Source organism: Diachasma alloeum, unplaced genomic scaffold (genome assembly GCF_001412515.2).
Source record: "Diachasma alloeum isolate Michigan unplaced genomic scaffold, Dall2.0 Dall_scaffold_00316, whole genome shotgun sequence".
Classification (NCBI taxonomy): domain Eukaryota; kingdom Metazoa; phylum Arthropoda; class Insecta; order Hymenoptera; family Braconidae; genus Diachasma; species Diachasma alloeum.
Genome location: NW_021680455.1, coordinates 1,044,818 through 1,061,475, shown reverse-complemented (window position 1 = coordinate 1,061,475; position 16,658 = coordinate 1,044,818). Strand labels below are relative to the sequence as shown.

The 16,658-nt window shown below is 38.1% G+C and overlaps 1 protein-coding gene across 1 annotated transcript in view; it reads left to right on the top strand.

The window, feature by feature from the left end:
* LOC107040085 (alpha-mannosidase 2) overlaps positions 1-3,271 on the top strand; it is a 112,135-nt gene extending 108,864 nt beyond the window's left edge. The window contains exon 6 of the mRNA XM_015260022.1: positions 644-3,271. Coding sequence (XP_015115508.1) covers positions 644-3,255 — 2,612 coding nt within the window. The 3' untranslated portion in view covers positions 3,256-3,271. The remainder of the gene's footprint in view (positions 1-643) is intronic.
* The last annotated feature ends 13,387 nt before the right edge of the window (positions 3,272-16,658 follow it).

Genomic DNA, 16,658 nt, shown 5'->3' with positions numbered 1-16,658 from the left:
GGGGGGGGGGGGGGGGGGAGAAACAGTGGACTGCAAACAACTAGAACTTCACTGTAAATATCGGGATTAGAGTTCATTGAATCATTATGCGTGTCTATTCTAATCCCTGAGCGGAATTGGAATGTTTTTCGTGCAATTATTTCACCAACAGCTTCGACTAAACCCATAAAAATCAAGCCTTTGAATTTAATAAACCTCTTGATTCAAAATTTTTCGATTAACTTCAGCAGCATTTTTAGTTGAAATTAATGCACTCATATTTACTTGAACGAAAATGTTTCAATTGTATGAAGCTGATACATTGATTTCAAATTGACGCTCCACTCGAATCAAATAAACGATTCACTCGATCCAAATAAAGCATCATTGAATGTTAATGAAGTCGTTCTCTTGACCGCCCAAACAATTATTCCATTTCTAACTAATAAAATCTACTTTCTGAAACAGCTGCAATCAATATGTAATAAATTAGTTTCCTCCCGTTTCTGTTAATTCACTGTTGATAAAATTCAGAGTAATGATAATTCCACGATGAAAAATAGAGTAATTCCACAAAACGTGAACTGAAATCCAGATCCTTCGTAAAAGTAAAAGACCAAATGATTCCACACGAATCGTAATGATTTTCCTAACCTTGTTCCAGGTCACCAATGGCTGAAATCCAACTTGGGCGTCATCCCAGAGTCCGGTTGGTCAGTGGACCCCTTCGGCCACGGCTCTACAGTTCCACACCTCCTGAAAGCCTCCGGAATAAGCGGCACAATAATCCAACGAATCCACTACGCCTGGAAGCAGTGGTTCGCCAAGAAGCAATACGGTGATTTCGTCTGGCTGCAGCCATGGGACCAAATCGGCGCCTACGACATCCTGACCCACAATCAGCCCTTCGACATCTACAACATCAAGCACTCCTGCGGTCCGCACCCCCACGTCTGCCTGAACTTCGACTTCCGGAAGATCCGAGGCGAGTACACCGAGTACTCAGTCCGCGCGGTTGACATCACCCCGAACAACGTCAAGCAGATGTCGGAATTGCTGCTAGAGCAATACTCCAGAACAGGCTCTCTTTTTCCCCATAACGTCGTCCTGATTCCCCTCGGTGACGACTTCAGGTACGACCAACAGATCGAGTGGGACCAGCAGTACACCAACTACAAAATCCTCGTCGACTACATCAACAGTCGTAAAGACGAGTACAACGCAGAGATAATCTTCGGAACCCCTAAGGACTATTTCCACGAGATCCAGAAACGAACCGAGAAGTTCCCAACGTTGGAAGGAGACTTCTTCGTGTACTCTGACATCTTCAGCGAGGGGAGACCCGCCTACTGGAGCGGCTACTTCACGACTCGTCCTTATATGAAGATCCTCGACCGAGAGTTAGAAGCGAACCTGCGATCAGCTGAGATCCTCTACTCAATCGCTCTGAACGTGGCTCGTCAGAGTGGCCACGACATCAAACTGTACGAGACCTACTTCGAGAAGCTGGTGAAGGCTAGAAGGAACCTCGGTCTCTTCCAGCACCACGACGCCATCACAGGAACGTCAAAATCCTTCGTCATGAAGGATTACGCCCTCAAAATGTTCGAATCAATCTCCGACATGACTAGTCTCCAAAGCTTCGCTATACAATCTCTAGCTGCAACAAACGTAAAGACCAACTCGATCTACGTTCTACCGGAGTCTGATAGGGACAGCTATGAGAAACTACCGAAGAAGATTCCGATAACGATCAACGGTCGAGAATCAAGGAGCATCGTTCTATTCAACTCCCTAGCACAACCTCGACAGGAAATCGTGAGCTTACGAGTCAATTCCCACAGAGTCAGAGTGCTGGATCCCAAGGGGACCCCAGTGCCTTACCAAATAGCACCTGTTATGAATGCAACAAGTATAACCCACGACACCTACGTTCTCCTCTTCGTGGCTGACCTAAAACCCTTAACCATAGCTACTTATCAAGTTGAGCACATTGACAAGGTCCCAATGGAGTCAATTTCCACGGTCTACTGCAACAGATGCGGTAAAGACACGGTATTTCCCATAAAACCGATGCAGTCGAGTGACATTCAACTAGAAAACCATCGAATGAAGCTTCTTTTCGACGGACAAACTGGATTTTTAAAGAGAGTCACAAAGAAGTCCTCTGGCAAGGTGATGCAGTGCGCTATTCAGTTCGCTGCATATGCTTCAGCGCAGTTTCATTCTGGCGCGTATCTGTTCATGCCTGATCCGAATCTGAGGGATCAGGATAAGGATATCTTGGAGGCTTACACTCCGCATCAGAAGATCTACATTGTGTCAGGGAGTTTGAGTTCAAGATTGACGGTTGAGTATGGAAAGCTATTGGCGCATCATGTCTCGATCTTCCATCATGATGGTCCACTGGCGGAAGCCATCTACCTCAGGAATGTCGTGGATTTCGAGACACCTCCCAAGAACAGGGAGACTGAGATGTTCATGAGAATACAGACTGATATTTTGAATGGAGATCCACCCGAGTTTTACACGGATCTCAATGGACATCAGATGGTCAAGCGAAGGAAGATCGAGAGAATTGGAATCGAGGGGAATTATTACCCGATCACCGCCATGACTTACATTGAAGACAGCGCACACAGGCTGACGCTGGTGGTTAATCATGCGCAGGGGGCGGCAAGCTATCAACCTGGCTGGCTCGAGGTCATGCTTGATAGGCGGACTCTTTACGATGACTCGAGAGGAATGGGTGAGGGACTACTCGATAATAGGAAGACTGTTCTCAAGCACTGGATGCTGCTGGAGGACATCGCCGGGGAGAAGGATCAATACTCCAAGCCTTCTCTGTTTGCTAATCACATCAGCAATGCTCTCAATTATCCCATCAACATGTTCATTATTGATGGCAACGAGAGCGACATTAAGATGAAACCCGAGGTGAGGCTTTTGAGCCAGAGCTTTCCCTGTGATCTTCATCTGCTTAATTTGAGGACCAATCATGATCAGAAACTGCCACATTTTCCGGTCAGCAGTGCTTTAATGGTGTTACACAGACAGGGGTATAGTTGCGCTGTTGGCGCTGATGTTACGTTGAAACATTGTCCACTCAGTGATAAATTGAGTTCGGGAACTGGGTTTTATAAGTTGGGGAGTGTCAATGTTACGAGGACTACCATCACTGGGACGAGGAGCAAAAAATATCTTGAGGATGGGTTTATGGGGATTAGTCCTATGCCCATGGAGATTGAGACTTATAATGTGCAGTTCTTACAGTGATGATGTTCCAGGGGGTTTAGGGACTTCATTTTTAGGGGGAAGGGGTGTGATTGAACGTTTTTAATCATTGGAGTGGGGGGGGGGGTAAATGTGAATGTGAGACAAATGCGAATGCAGGTAATTCTGGAGATATCTTAGAAATGAAGGGTCCAAGAGAATTTGTGAAGTTACCTTTATGGTCCTTCAACGAATTCTATTGGAAGTTTTGGAAGTACTTGCAGAATCGTATGTGAGAAATGTTTGAAGTTACAATTTTTACCCCGCACTGATTTGATCATCTCAAGAGGATGAGAACTAAAATGAATCAAGTTAGTTCTGAAGATAATGGGAAAGGGGTAATCACATTGTTGGGATTTAGTAGGAAATTTTATTAGAAATGCACTTTAGGGTTTGGGTTTGACTTGGAAGTTTCTAGGAAGACTCATTTGATTTGATTAGGAAATTTTTTATCGTTAAGGGTCTGGTTTATGTTACTTTCGTGTGCGTGTAGAGGACCACTTTCGATAGATGGTGGATTAGTAATTGACAAAAATTAAGTAATGAAATGATGAAACGGGAAAAGTTGATAACAAATTGATTTCGTACATTAATCTCAAATTGTCTGTTTTCAACTTTTTCATCAGATTTTCTAAGAATGAGGTAGAATAATTTATAAGAAATATATTAACTATTGAATCATGGAGTTGAGGTGAACAAAATGTTGATACTGTTCTTCCAATTTTTCATTGCGAGTGGAAGGTAATTTTTTAAAGTGCATTTTCGAGATTTAAAAACAATTTGTACATACTAGGATTAATTGTAAGAATAAACGTGACATCGTAAGTGATACTGTGAGGAATATCGTGCAATGATCTGAATGTGATTGTGTCCATCAATTTACTGATTTGTAATAATTGACTAGATTGAAACATGCAATCAATTGTAATGAATTTTGATTATTTATGGATTTTTTCCATTCATTTGTTATTAGTCATTTGAATTGAAGTATAAATAATTGTGAATTGAGGGCAATTGCGTGGATTTGCTCCCCAAAATTAAACATTAAAAGCTTGAAAATTCACGACGACATGCAATCTGCACTCTTCGACAAGAATAGATATAAAAAAATGGGATTTATCTCGTCGCGTTAACACGCGATATTCCGGACCTATGGAAATAATTCACGAGCCAATAGTTTTTGTGTCAGTATTTTTCTATCGCTCTCTGATTAATTTCTACCACGCAACGTAACACCTGCAATCTCCACTTATTTTGTATTATTTTTGTATTTCTACTCTCTCCAGTTATTGTTTTCTTTTTTTGTTTATGAAATCCAATTTCTCGAGATATTGAATTTTCTCACGGTGTGCGCCGAGATATTAGGGAAACAGTCGTTGTAAGGATACTGTACCATACCTACGTGTTTGTGCTGTCTTTAGGAAAAAAAAACGAAATAAAGAAAAATGAAATAAAGGAACAAGAAATGAGGTAAATTGAGCTGTACGAGAGATGGAAGAAATCAGAGATATATAAATAGTTATAAATATTATAAATATTATTATGTATAACTGAAGAGAACGAGATGAATATATATAATATATATTTGTAACTGCTCTCGAGCGATCTCCGATGCTAGAAACAAATTTAATAAAGCGACGTTTAAATTATGCGAAGGGACACTGGCCGTCGTTTGAAGGGCGGACGATCGAGTATGATTATTATGATTAAAGTGAATATTCCTTGCGTTACTATGTAACATCCAATATTTATTGAATAAAGATAACAAGTCGTATTTTTAAATTTGTTTGGCTTGAAAATCATTTCATGAAGTTTTGTTCAACTTAACCCACTCAACAATCGAACATCTTCCCACCTTTCGCCATTTTGTTGCTACAAAATGCAGCCGCCGCACTTCTCTTATGGCGCACTAATGCACTGACGGACCCCCCACTCTCCTCACACGCAGACGATTGAAGATGTTCATCGCTCAATGGATTAAACCTCAGTGGAATGATTTCATAAGAAATTATCACAAGATATCTGGGGTTCCGTCGCAATGGAGTATTAAGGGTATCGAAGTGATTCAGGCAATTTTTTCTGGGGAAAATCATTTTTAGGCGCAATATCAAACTTAGTTTTCGAACATTTTTCGAGAAAACGATGAAATTTAACACATTGCGTCTATAACAGCTGTATACTCTCATCTTCAATCCAATAGTTCATAGTCTTGAAGAGTTTTTTCATACGCATAACCGTATATGACTTTGTTATACACGGAGAGAAATATTCAATAAAAATGACGTGACTTTTCCGTGATTCCGGCGTGAAATGTGGTTGTAGGAAATTTTACGGAACTGTCACGGAGTTTTTCCAGAGTGTTCCGTACTTTTTACCTGAATCTCCTGTGAAAAATTATCGTAATTTTAAACCGTCACTTGAATTTTCTGAGTCAATTCCGTAATCGGTAAGCGAACTGTAAGTTCGGTAATTATTACTGAACATTTCCCTCCGTGTATTCTAGAATCTTCTGCGACATTAAAAACCATAAGTTTCCGGACAGATAATTTCAAACAATCAAATTAAACGCTTCTTGATTGGACCATATTAGGTGATTTGAATCCGCGCGGTCCTGACGGCTGGCAACGGTCCGCGCAAATGACTACTCGGACCGAATTTACGCGGTTATATGGAACACATGTGCAGTGTTCCCGTATGATCATTAGAGGTTAGACCAACGAGAGTCAAATGTGAAATTGAATAAAATATTGTTCACAATATTCATTAAAGAAATTCCCGAAAAAATATTCAACAATGAAAAGTCTGAAAAAGTATGGGGGTGGCAAGATTTTCGGCAAAATAGAAATTTTGCTTGAAACAAATTGTCAACTTGAACGAAGTACCTAAATATCCTTGCCTTCATAAACCATTCAGCAGCAATGTAAAATGCTTAACAAGACTTCAATACTTAACACGAATGTTAAATCTTCCTGATCCTTTCCCGAAAATAAAATTTTGAAATTTCATTGAATTTTCAGAGCAAAATCCATGACATTTTATTGTTTCCTGACAATGTAGCTTGTATAATAATTTTCATCACGTTGTGACGAAAAGTGAACTTTACGGCACGCTCCGCGTGCCTAAAAGTCCAATTTCCGCCACATTGTGATGAAAAATATTGTTCGTAACTCATGAAAAAATGTTTTTTAACTCGTGGGATTATATCACTCGCCTTCGACTCGTGATATTAACCTCCCACTCGCCAAAAAACACTTTTTTGCACTCGTTACGAAATATACTATTTCATCACGCTGTGACGAAAAGCGAACTTTTCGGCACGCTCCACGTGCCTAAAAAATTCATTGAATTTTCAGAGCAAAATCCATGACATTTTATTGTTTCCTGACAATGTAGCTTGTATAATAATTTTCATCACGTTGTGACGAAAAGTGAACTTTACGGCACGCTCCGCGTGCCTAAAAGTCCAATTTCCGCCACATTGTGATGAAAAATATTGTTCGTAACTCGTGAAAAAATGTTTTTTAACTCGTGGGATTATATCACTCACCAAAAAACACTTTTTTGCACTCGTTACGAAATATACTATTGCATCACGCTGTGACGAAAAGCGAACTTTTCGGCACGCTCCGCGTGCCTAAAAAATTCATTGAATTTTCAGAACAAAATCCATGACATTTTATTGTTTCCTGACAATGTAGCTTGTATAATAATTTTCATCACGTTGTGACGACAAGTGAACTTTACGGCACGCTCCGCGTGCCTAAAAGTCCAATTTCCGCCACATTGTGATGAAAAATATTGTTCGTAACTCATGAAAAAATGTTTTTTAGCTCGTTACGAAATATACTATTGCATCACGCTGTGACGAAAAGCGAACTTTTCGGCACGCTCCGCGTGCCTAAAAGTCCAATTTCCGCCACATTGTGATGAAAAATATTGTTCGTAACTCATGAAAAAATGTTTTTTAACTCGTGAGATTATATCACTCGCCTTCGGCTCGTGATATAAACCTCCCACTCCCCAAAAAACACTTTTTTGCACTCGTTACGAAATATACTATTTTCATGTTTTTTTTTCTTCGTATAATGAAATTTTTAATGAAATTTTTACTCTATTCTGGGAAGTGACGAGATCACAGACGGAAGTAATTACCACCCCTCCACAACCGCACATTCATAATGACTCAATGTCAGTGGCATTTCCAGTTGAACGTACTCGGGGAAATGCTCCACTGACATCCACTTTTACTCTCAATTCCAAATGCCACCTATTTCAGGATGTTCCTGAGGACAATATCGGTACTGGTAAATGTAATTGAATTTGGAATAAGCTCGTATCTGCGAGCGAGACGGTAAGTGCCGTTGGCAATGAGGTTAAGCGCTCTCCACTACGCGCGATAATTAAATTACATCCCCCTGGCCCTTGTCGAGTCATCCGAGGGATACTGTACTCTGCACGCGATGTCACCTGCATACTATTAACTACCAATGATATCGACAATTAAATGCTTCGTATTCTGGTTTTTTCGTATTACTCTTAGGGGGCGGGGGAGTTGAATTATTCAAATTGGGATGTTTAATGAGTTTTCGATAGTTTTAACCCTCTACTGGGATGGCTACCCGACCCTCATTACTACATTCACTTGTCACTAGGAACGCAACATTGATGGGTTATATTTTAGTGAGAATGGGGGGATAACGGTGTTATGGATTAGTACGAAATTTCATCAGAAATGCACTTCGGGATTTGGGTTTCACTGGGGGGTTAGAAAGGTTTATATGATTTGATTGGGAAATTATTTATCGTTTAGAGACTGGTTGCTGGTATTTTCGAGTGCGAGTAGAGGAACACTCTCGATAGATGATGCACGCACGGAGAAAATTATTTGAAGAATTTCAATAACTAGTTGTTGAAAAAAAATGAATTACCAACGAAGTGGTGAATTTTAACAAACTAATTGCTAAAGTTTAACAAGAAAATTATATGAATATAACAATTCATATAATTATTTGCATGAATTTAACAGTTTAAAAACTAGTTGGTGAATTTATTTCCGTGCGGAGAGAGAAAAGTCTTGACTTTCAGGGACGTGTCCCTGATTTTCAGAGATCCATCACTAATCGGTGTCCAGTATTGGTTTATTACTGAAATTCGGTGATAAATTCCTAAAAATTAGAGATGGATCCCTAGAAGATTATTGACGATATCAGAATTTCAGAATTTTGCACTCAGTGACATATCCCTGAAAATCAAAACACTTTTTTCTCTATGTGAATTAGTAATTGATCATAATTGAGTAATAAAGTAATGAAACGCGGCCAGTTGAAAACAAATTGATTTCATACGTTTTCACTGCAAAAAATCGATGTCTTAAAGTCAGTTTCCCAATTTTTTCCCAGCAGATTTGAATTATGAGGCTGAGGTGAACGGTAAATTTTTAAAGTGTATTTACAAGATTTAAAATGAATTTGTAAATATTGAAGAAAGTGTAAAATTGAAAATTATTTCAGGAAAGTCCCGTTTATTTTCTGTTCAACTTATTTGAAAAATTAAAAAGATTTCATTGCGTTAATTTCTCAGTTCCTTTTAAAAATGAAAAAAAAAACTTATATAAAATGAAAAAAAAAAATTTCTCAATGGAATAACATGACACAAGTGCAAAAACGCCAACGATTGACATAAAACCTTTGCCGCGATCATCACCTAATGCAGAACTGGGGTTTCTGCTAGGCCAATAACACTCTGAATATTCGGTAATTTAGAATATTTGATAATTATGGAATTACCTCGGTAACATTTTCCGGACTTTTTTTCCTCAAGCCAATCGCTCTCTAAGAAATTCTAAAATAAAGAAATAATTTACTATGAAACCTCTTCAATAATTATTATTGCTCCCTGCTCCAAGCAATTTAAGCTTTCCCGCCTCACCAAAAAATTCATTCAACCCAATTTATTGATTCGAATATGTCCCGTAGAATGGCAAACCTAATAAAAACCAAATTCATCCTCCCCCTCGTGTTGTATTTTCAGCTGTAACTTGACTACTGGATAAACTGGATTTACAAGCACTCCAGTGTCAAAGGACGCCGTGATTTCTCTCCTAAGAGGAGATGAAAAAATTTCAGAAGGGATAGAGGGTGATGAAAAGCGAGGATACGTAATGAGATTGGATCTTTCGAGTCTCATATCGTGGAACTCTCTCAGGGAATGAAATGAGAATCGAGACGCGATTCCTGTGTTATTGGATTCCGCTGTTATTAAAAAGTTCATGCGCTGAGGTAAAGAGAGTTTAGTGCAAAGGAGAAGTAATCTTTTTTGCTTGGGGAGACGTTTCCGTGATTCAGTCTTCAATTCAAGTGGTTTTAATAAATTTCAATCAGACGAGTGGATGAATTCGTTCCTGGTAAGACAGTCTCATAATGTTGGAGCAGATTAAATGTGAGGGAAATTTTGTTACGAGGATTTTATGCATTAGAAAAAAAAACAATATGACAATTGGGAATTATTTTGAAGTCGTGAAGAGGATTATGTGAAGAGGAATATTCACGTTTTTTTAGAATACTTTTGGAAAAATTGACATTAAAAAATTGTTATCTGGGAAAAACGCGCTTGGGGCGCCATCTACAGAAATTTTGTGACATTCTGTATAGTTAGAAGAAACCGTCTGAGTTATCTACATTAGATAACGATCGCAATGTGGCATTTACCACCAGCCACCAGCCACTGAATATTATAGAAAATGAAAATTTTATCGCAATTTCATGAAATATTCGAATTTTTTTTTGGTGTTGTGGGGAAATCATGGGTTTTATCAAATTCAGGTCTCGAGTATTAAAATGTTTTCTGAAATTTTTCGAAGTCTATACAATTTTTTAGAACAGCTCACTCAATATTTTCTTGTAACGTCTTTCATTATCGACGGAAATTCGCTGTTAATAACTGCAATTTTCACGAAAAATTTAACCCAAATTATTAGGGATTCGCGAATGTGAAATGCAACGAGTGAGAAATTCAGAAATTCAATGATTTTATTACCAGATTTTAGTGGCATTACCACTGATTTTCAGTGACATAGTCGCTAATTTTTAGGGATATCTTCAATAATTTTCCCATCTCCAATTTTAGGAAATTCATCACCAAATTTCACTGATAGAATTTCCGACATTAATGACATGACCCATGAAATCAAGATATGTTCCTGAAAATCAGTGACAACTTCTTGAAAATGACAAAAATGTGTTCTGTGCCAAAAAAAAATTGATAAAAACCTTAGGGTTTATCGATGCGGATGATCAACTGCAAGAAAAGTTCAATAACTTCGTACACATTATTCTGCAAAGATCCTTGAAACGAGTAAGTTCATCGACAAATATCAATTACCCTGAACTTCCTTCTTCTAAGATAATCCCGAACTAATCTACAAATCCATTATTAATTCAAGCTGTCCTGCCTTCACTATCAAACTAATTTATCCCAACAATTACCATAAAAAATGGAATATCTATGGGAACAAGGTCACGTTTTATGCCTTGGCAATTTCATAAAATATAGAGGAAGATAAACTCCATGCATTTGCAAAACCCAAAGAACGATAAAAATTGCACTTCTCTCCCCCTTCGTGTTATCTCACCCCTCGATAGTACTTTATCACAAATGCATTGACGTACCTCGACTACGATAAAACTTATCTTCCATCTTTCGCTGATCCCTAACTAATTAACAACCCCAAACGAAACAAGAATTAAAAAAATTTTTTCTAAATTCTTTCAAACTTATTACCAACTCAACGGAACATGACGTGCGTGAATTAATGAATGAATGAATGAAAAATTGGCAATATATATGGCACAGTGACACTCGACAATCGAACATTAAATTATCATTTGATTGATCTCTATTGCGTCAGTGTCGGAATTACACGTAACACTGCCTAGACAAGCTTTTGTCTAATGACTACCGATTGTTCTCCACTCGTTTTATTGCCAAAATGACAATAAAAAATCAAGCAAAGTTAATGCAGTTGACTGATAAAAACTGTTGGTAAAAAATGTTTTAATAATTTGAAGCAGGAAAGGTTCTATTATCGGAACAAGTTGCAAGAATGCGTGATTATTATTACATTTCAATTATTACAAAGAAATCTAATGCTCAATGATTTTTTTTTGGAATAAATTTTTTTGGACTGTCAAAAAAACTAGAATGCCCACACTTCTTAGCTATCACCACCATTCGTTAACTATTAAGCCTCGCTAACAGCAAATATATAGTTCCACCTTTTCTATCAGTGCACTAAAGGTTCATTATCCCGGAGAGTTCGAGGTCCAATGTTGAACTTGACCATGCGCACCGATAAAGCCAAAGACGTTTATCCATTTTTCACTACAATGTGTGGAAAGTGGCATTTTTCGCACGCGGAAAGTGCCATTTTCCGAAACGGTTTAGTATGTGTAAAATGGTTGTTCTCCGCATGACGTGCGTAAAGTGCATTCGTTCGTGAATTTTACGCACTAGTGCACAAAAACAACCACTTTATGTATTACATGTGTGTGCGAACGAGTGGAACTTTGCGCACTAGTAACACAATATACTATTCCGCGCTCATATCGAAATACACTATTTTATATATAGATGATTTGAGACCAATTCGCTTGCAAATTATTTGTGGCCATTGTTGAAATTCAGCAGTAATAAAATAATATTGCCGCTGACCTAAATATGGCCCAAATGAATTTCACCAATTTCAAAACAAATGGTCGAGAACAATAATTTCCTTTATTTGTGATCATCATTTGTAGTTAGACAATTTGCGCGTCACATGACCGGCAGTTTTGGCCGTAGGAGGTGATCTAAAAAATAATCGTCATTTTGTATCTCTACTTTGAGTTGATCCCTCGTCCTCTCCCCTCCATAATGCATGTGGGTTAGTCAACGAACTGATTGCTTTTAGTGATGGTGGTCTCGACTTGATTACGTCTCCTATGTCTGAGGTTCTACGCATTGCTAAGGACTTTGTAATGTCGCACAGGCGATCCGCCGTTTAAATGACCTTTGTTGTAAAACTGTAAAATTTATTGTAAATCTGTAAATTAATGATAACTAACGAGTAGGGAATGACTGAGAAATAATAGTATATTTCGATACAAGTGCGACGGGGTGGCAACGAGTGTGAAGTTGGCTGCCAATCACACGAGTTAAAACACCCCGTCGCACGTGTATCCGAACTATATTTTTTGTTAGTGATGTTACGTTCAGCGAGTGCCGAACTGTGCCATTTTTCGTTTACTAGTAAACGAAAAGGCACTTTTCGACACGGGCTGAACGTAGCAGCAGTGACAAAATAGTATATTTCGTAACGAGTGCGAAAAAACATTTTTTCACGAGTTACGAACAATATTTTTCATCACAATGTGGCGGAAATTGGACTTGTAGGCACGCGGAGCGTGCCGAAAAGTTCACTTTTCGTCACAGCGTGATGAAAAAATATGTTAAGTAATGCAAGTTGTGTGGATCGGATACTTGATCGTATAACTTTCTGGATTGTTTTATCTTAGTGATGCTGTCCATCGTGACAGCTTTGTCAAATTTTATCGATTGATGATTTCATTTTTATATTGTATGTAGACTGTAGGTTGAACCTGTAATTGGCCATGTGCTGTTGGGTCTTTATGAAATAAAATGAAATGAAATGAACCCGGGAAATACCACTTGAATTAACGGTTACAGACTCATGAAATTCATTATAATCAATAACTACGGGTGATATTCTGACATTGCTGATAAATGGTTTATAAATTGAATTTAATATTCCGCGGCAACAGAACTCCAATGTAACTAAAAAAAATAGAAAATATTTTCATGCAATCAATGAGCAAAAAGTGTCTCAACCATGATGAGTAGCGGAGCGTGAACCACGTGGAGAGCGATTATTTCTTGCGAACGTTGAACTCTCAATTTTAACAAGATCAATTCCACCATTAGATTATCCGGTGATGATAGTTTGCGCGTGGTAATTTATGGACACCACTGGAGGTCTTGGAGATACCGTCACTCTAACAAGGTCACGGCCACTCTACAACCGAATGGAGTGTTCACGCTATACGTGTACATTGGAAGTTTATCGGTGTCAAGTGTGGGAAAAATCGATTTTAATCAGTTGTTCCGGTCTTTCAGCGCGTTTTCTGCATCCATGGATATGTTTGGAGGGAACGGAATTGGAAGAATACTGAATAATTATGATTTTTCTTAGAAATTCATGGAATTTACAGACATGTCATATTCGATCAATGAGTAACCCATGAGCACTTCAGTTTTTTGAAGATTTTGTAAACACGAAAGGAAGCAGCATCCTGAAATTATTTGCATTCAATTCCCAGGGAAAATTTATGATTCCTCTAGACTCTTCTGGTTTTTAATTGAAAACCAGAGTTGAAAACCAGAGTTTGTAACAGCGATGTCAGACCAGATATTAATGTTTTTTTGGGCTCAAATGAAAGAGTGGGTCGAGAAATGGCGTGCTGATGTCTCTAAACACGACAAATGCCTCTAACAATGATGTCTGTTTTCAATTGAAAAGCAGAGTTGTGACAACATTGTCCAGTGGGGTCTAGGAGTTTCCCCTGGTTCAAAACCATCTTTAGAGGCATCAGCACGCCATTTCTTGACCCGCTCTTTCATTTGAGCCCAAAAAAACATTCATATCTTGTCTCACATCGCTGTTGTAAACTCATATAATCAATAGAGGAGTTTGTAGCAGAGATGTCAGACAATTTATTAATGTTTTTTTGGGCTCAAATGACAGAGTGGGTCGAGAAATGGCGTGCTGATGTCTCTAAACACGACAAATGCCTCTAACAATGATGTCTGTTTTCAATTGAAAAGCAGAGTTGTGACAACATTGTCCAGTGGGGTCTAGGAGTTTCCCCTGGTTCAAAACCATCTTTAGAGGCATCAGCACGCCATTTCTTGACCCGCTCTTTCATTTGAGCCAAAAAAACATTCATATCTTGTCTCACATCGCTGTTGTAAACTCATATAATCAATAGAGAAGTTTGTAACAGCGATGTCAGACAAGATATTAATGTTTTTTTGGGCTCAAATGACAGAGCGGGTCGAGCAGGGGAGACTCCTACAGTCGACTTGACAATGTTGGGGCAACTCTGTTTTTCAACTCTGAAACCAGAGCCTCTGAAGCCAACTCTGTTAGGAGTTTCCCCTGGTTGGGAGATCACCCTTAAAATCATTTGCACTATATTTCGGCACCCACTCCTGCACTCGGACCCCATTAGACAAATATGAATATCATTAAGAAAACGTTCACATAAAATGTAAAAAACTATTCATTTCATCTTTTATTTGCGTTTAGTCAATTATTTATTTTATTTTTTATTTGCGTTAATCTATACTGATATTCGTATTCCAGAAAATTATTTACTGGTCTACTATCTCCTTATCAATTGATTCGATGTGTCTAGTTTATTGTCTAGATTTAATTTGAGAAGTACACGTTGAGGGTCTACTATCTCCCATATATCCACGGTAGAAATTACCTTGAATCCATGGGATAACGTCCCGTATATCCACGGTCAAAGTTACCGTGGAGCGTGTGAATAGACACTCCCAAAAATAAATTCTCCCCCAAGGAAATGATTCCTTGGCAAATGTATTGTTTTTCTCACTATATGGGCATGCCTGGGTATAAATTGTTCTCATTTTCCCTCTGTATTTCGTTTTTACTCTCATTACAACATCCAAGGAAAAATAGGTGAAAAATACATGCGTAAGAATTATCTTCATTCTTAATAGAATTGTCGACTATCAATAGAATTCCAAGACAATTTTCTAGCGAATGTGTTAATTAAATTGTTTACGGAATGTGTCAATACAAAATTGCCATTCATGCTTTACACATTTTTCAAAATACTTTCACGACTTGCAAAAAATTTTCTCTAAGTTTTCCTCTAAATCCCCTATTTCCAAGTAATTCTCTCAAAATAATCCGAGATCAACTGAAAAATCACTCACTACCAAATACATCCAATCTATTCCAATCCCTCGATAAGACAATCTTATCTCCCACAATAAACATACTTTCAAAATGTATCAGAACCCAGCATTAAAAATCAAATTGCGTAAGCGCCTCAAGTTCAACTAAGCTCAAGGCCAGCTCCACCATTCATTATTCCAAAAACTCCCGATAACTAGAACGCGCAGTGAGCTAGTTCTTATCAATCGTCACCCCTCTTCCTCCTTACAACGTGCATTACGTCATTAATTCGCATGGAAAAATCAGAAAATGCAAATCTTTTCTTTCTAAAAAAAATCATGGACAATATCTCGAAACGAAAATGAGAACTCGAACATTGCGGATATCTTGAGCGAATGGAGACAGTAAGGCGGTTCTCATAAGTACAATCGTCTTGCGTCGAATTTTCATGAAGCCCGCCTAGCAAACAAAAAAAAATTGAGTACCATTCTATGAAACATGAATAAAAGAATCATAGTTGTCTAAATCATTTAAACCAGAGGAAAATAGAATAATTCTACTTTCTTAACACTCCGTTGGTCGCACCGCAGTGAAGCCTCAGAAAAATTTGAAAAAATTTGACATATGATTTTGAAGTGTCTAGAAGCCCTATCAATGAAAACAGCCGCCAAAAATATCATACGTAGTTGAATTTTCAAATTTTTATTTCGAAACTCCGGGCCGTGTACCGTGTATAAGGCGAATTTCCAGAAAAACATGGCAACTTTGAGCTTGAATATATAATTAAGGGTAACAGTGAGCATAAAAAATCTCACGGGACCTCTTCCAGTATACGACCCAAATCACTCTTGATTTTTTCAGATTTTTCCTAGATCTTTCAAATTTATCATTATGTCGATTTATGCTGGCGCGGCGTTTACGGCGCGACCAACGGAGTGTTAATATTACGTTTACTAAGGTTTTTTTCGAACAAAGTTGATTAGAATTAATAGCTAGAATTATGATATTATCTCCCATTTTTGACGTTAAGGATAGGAGAATCTGAATGCAATATAGTGAAAATGATGATCGTTTTTTCACTTTGAACAAATAACATTAATATCCAAATACAAAATTTCTGATATGAAAAAAAGAAGCTGTGACTCAATATTCCAAATTGAGTTTCAATTTTTAATTTGGTGCAGAAAACACGAGATGACAATATTCTAAGCACGGAATTATATTGAGGAGATGAACAACAGATTAATTGAATTACCGTGTGAACTACCTAAAAATTGATAACGGTGTGGGCACGCACTTTTGCCAGAGTATCAACAAACATTGGATTCCAGAAATTCACACTCTAAAGTGTGTTCTAGAAGCAACTGAATTATAATTAAGACTAAAACCGACGGCGGTGGCTGTGTGGTTAGAGTGTGGGATT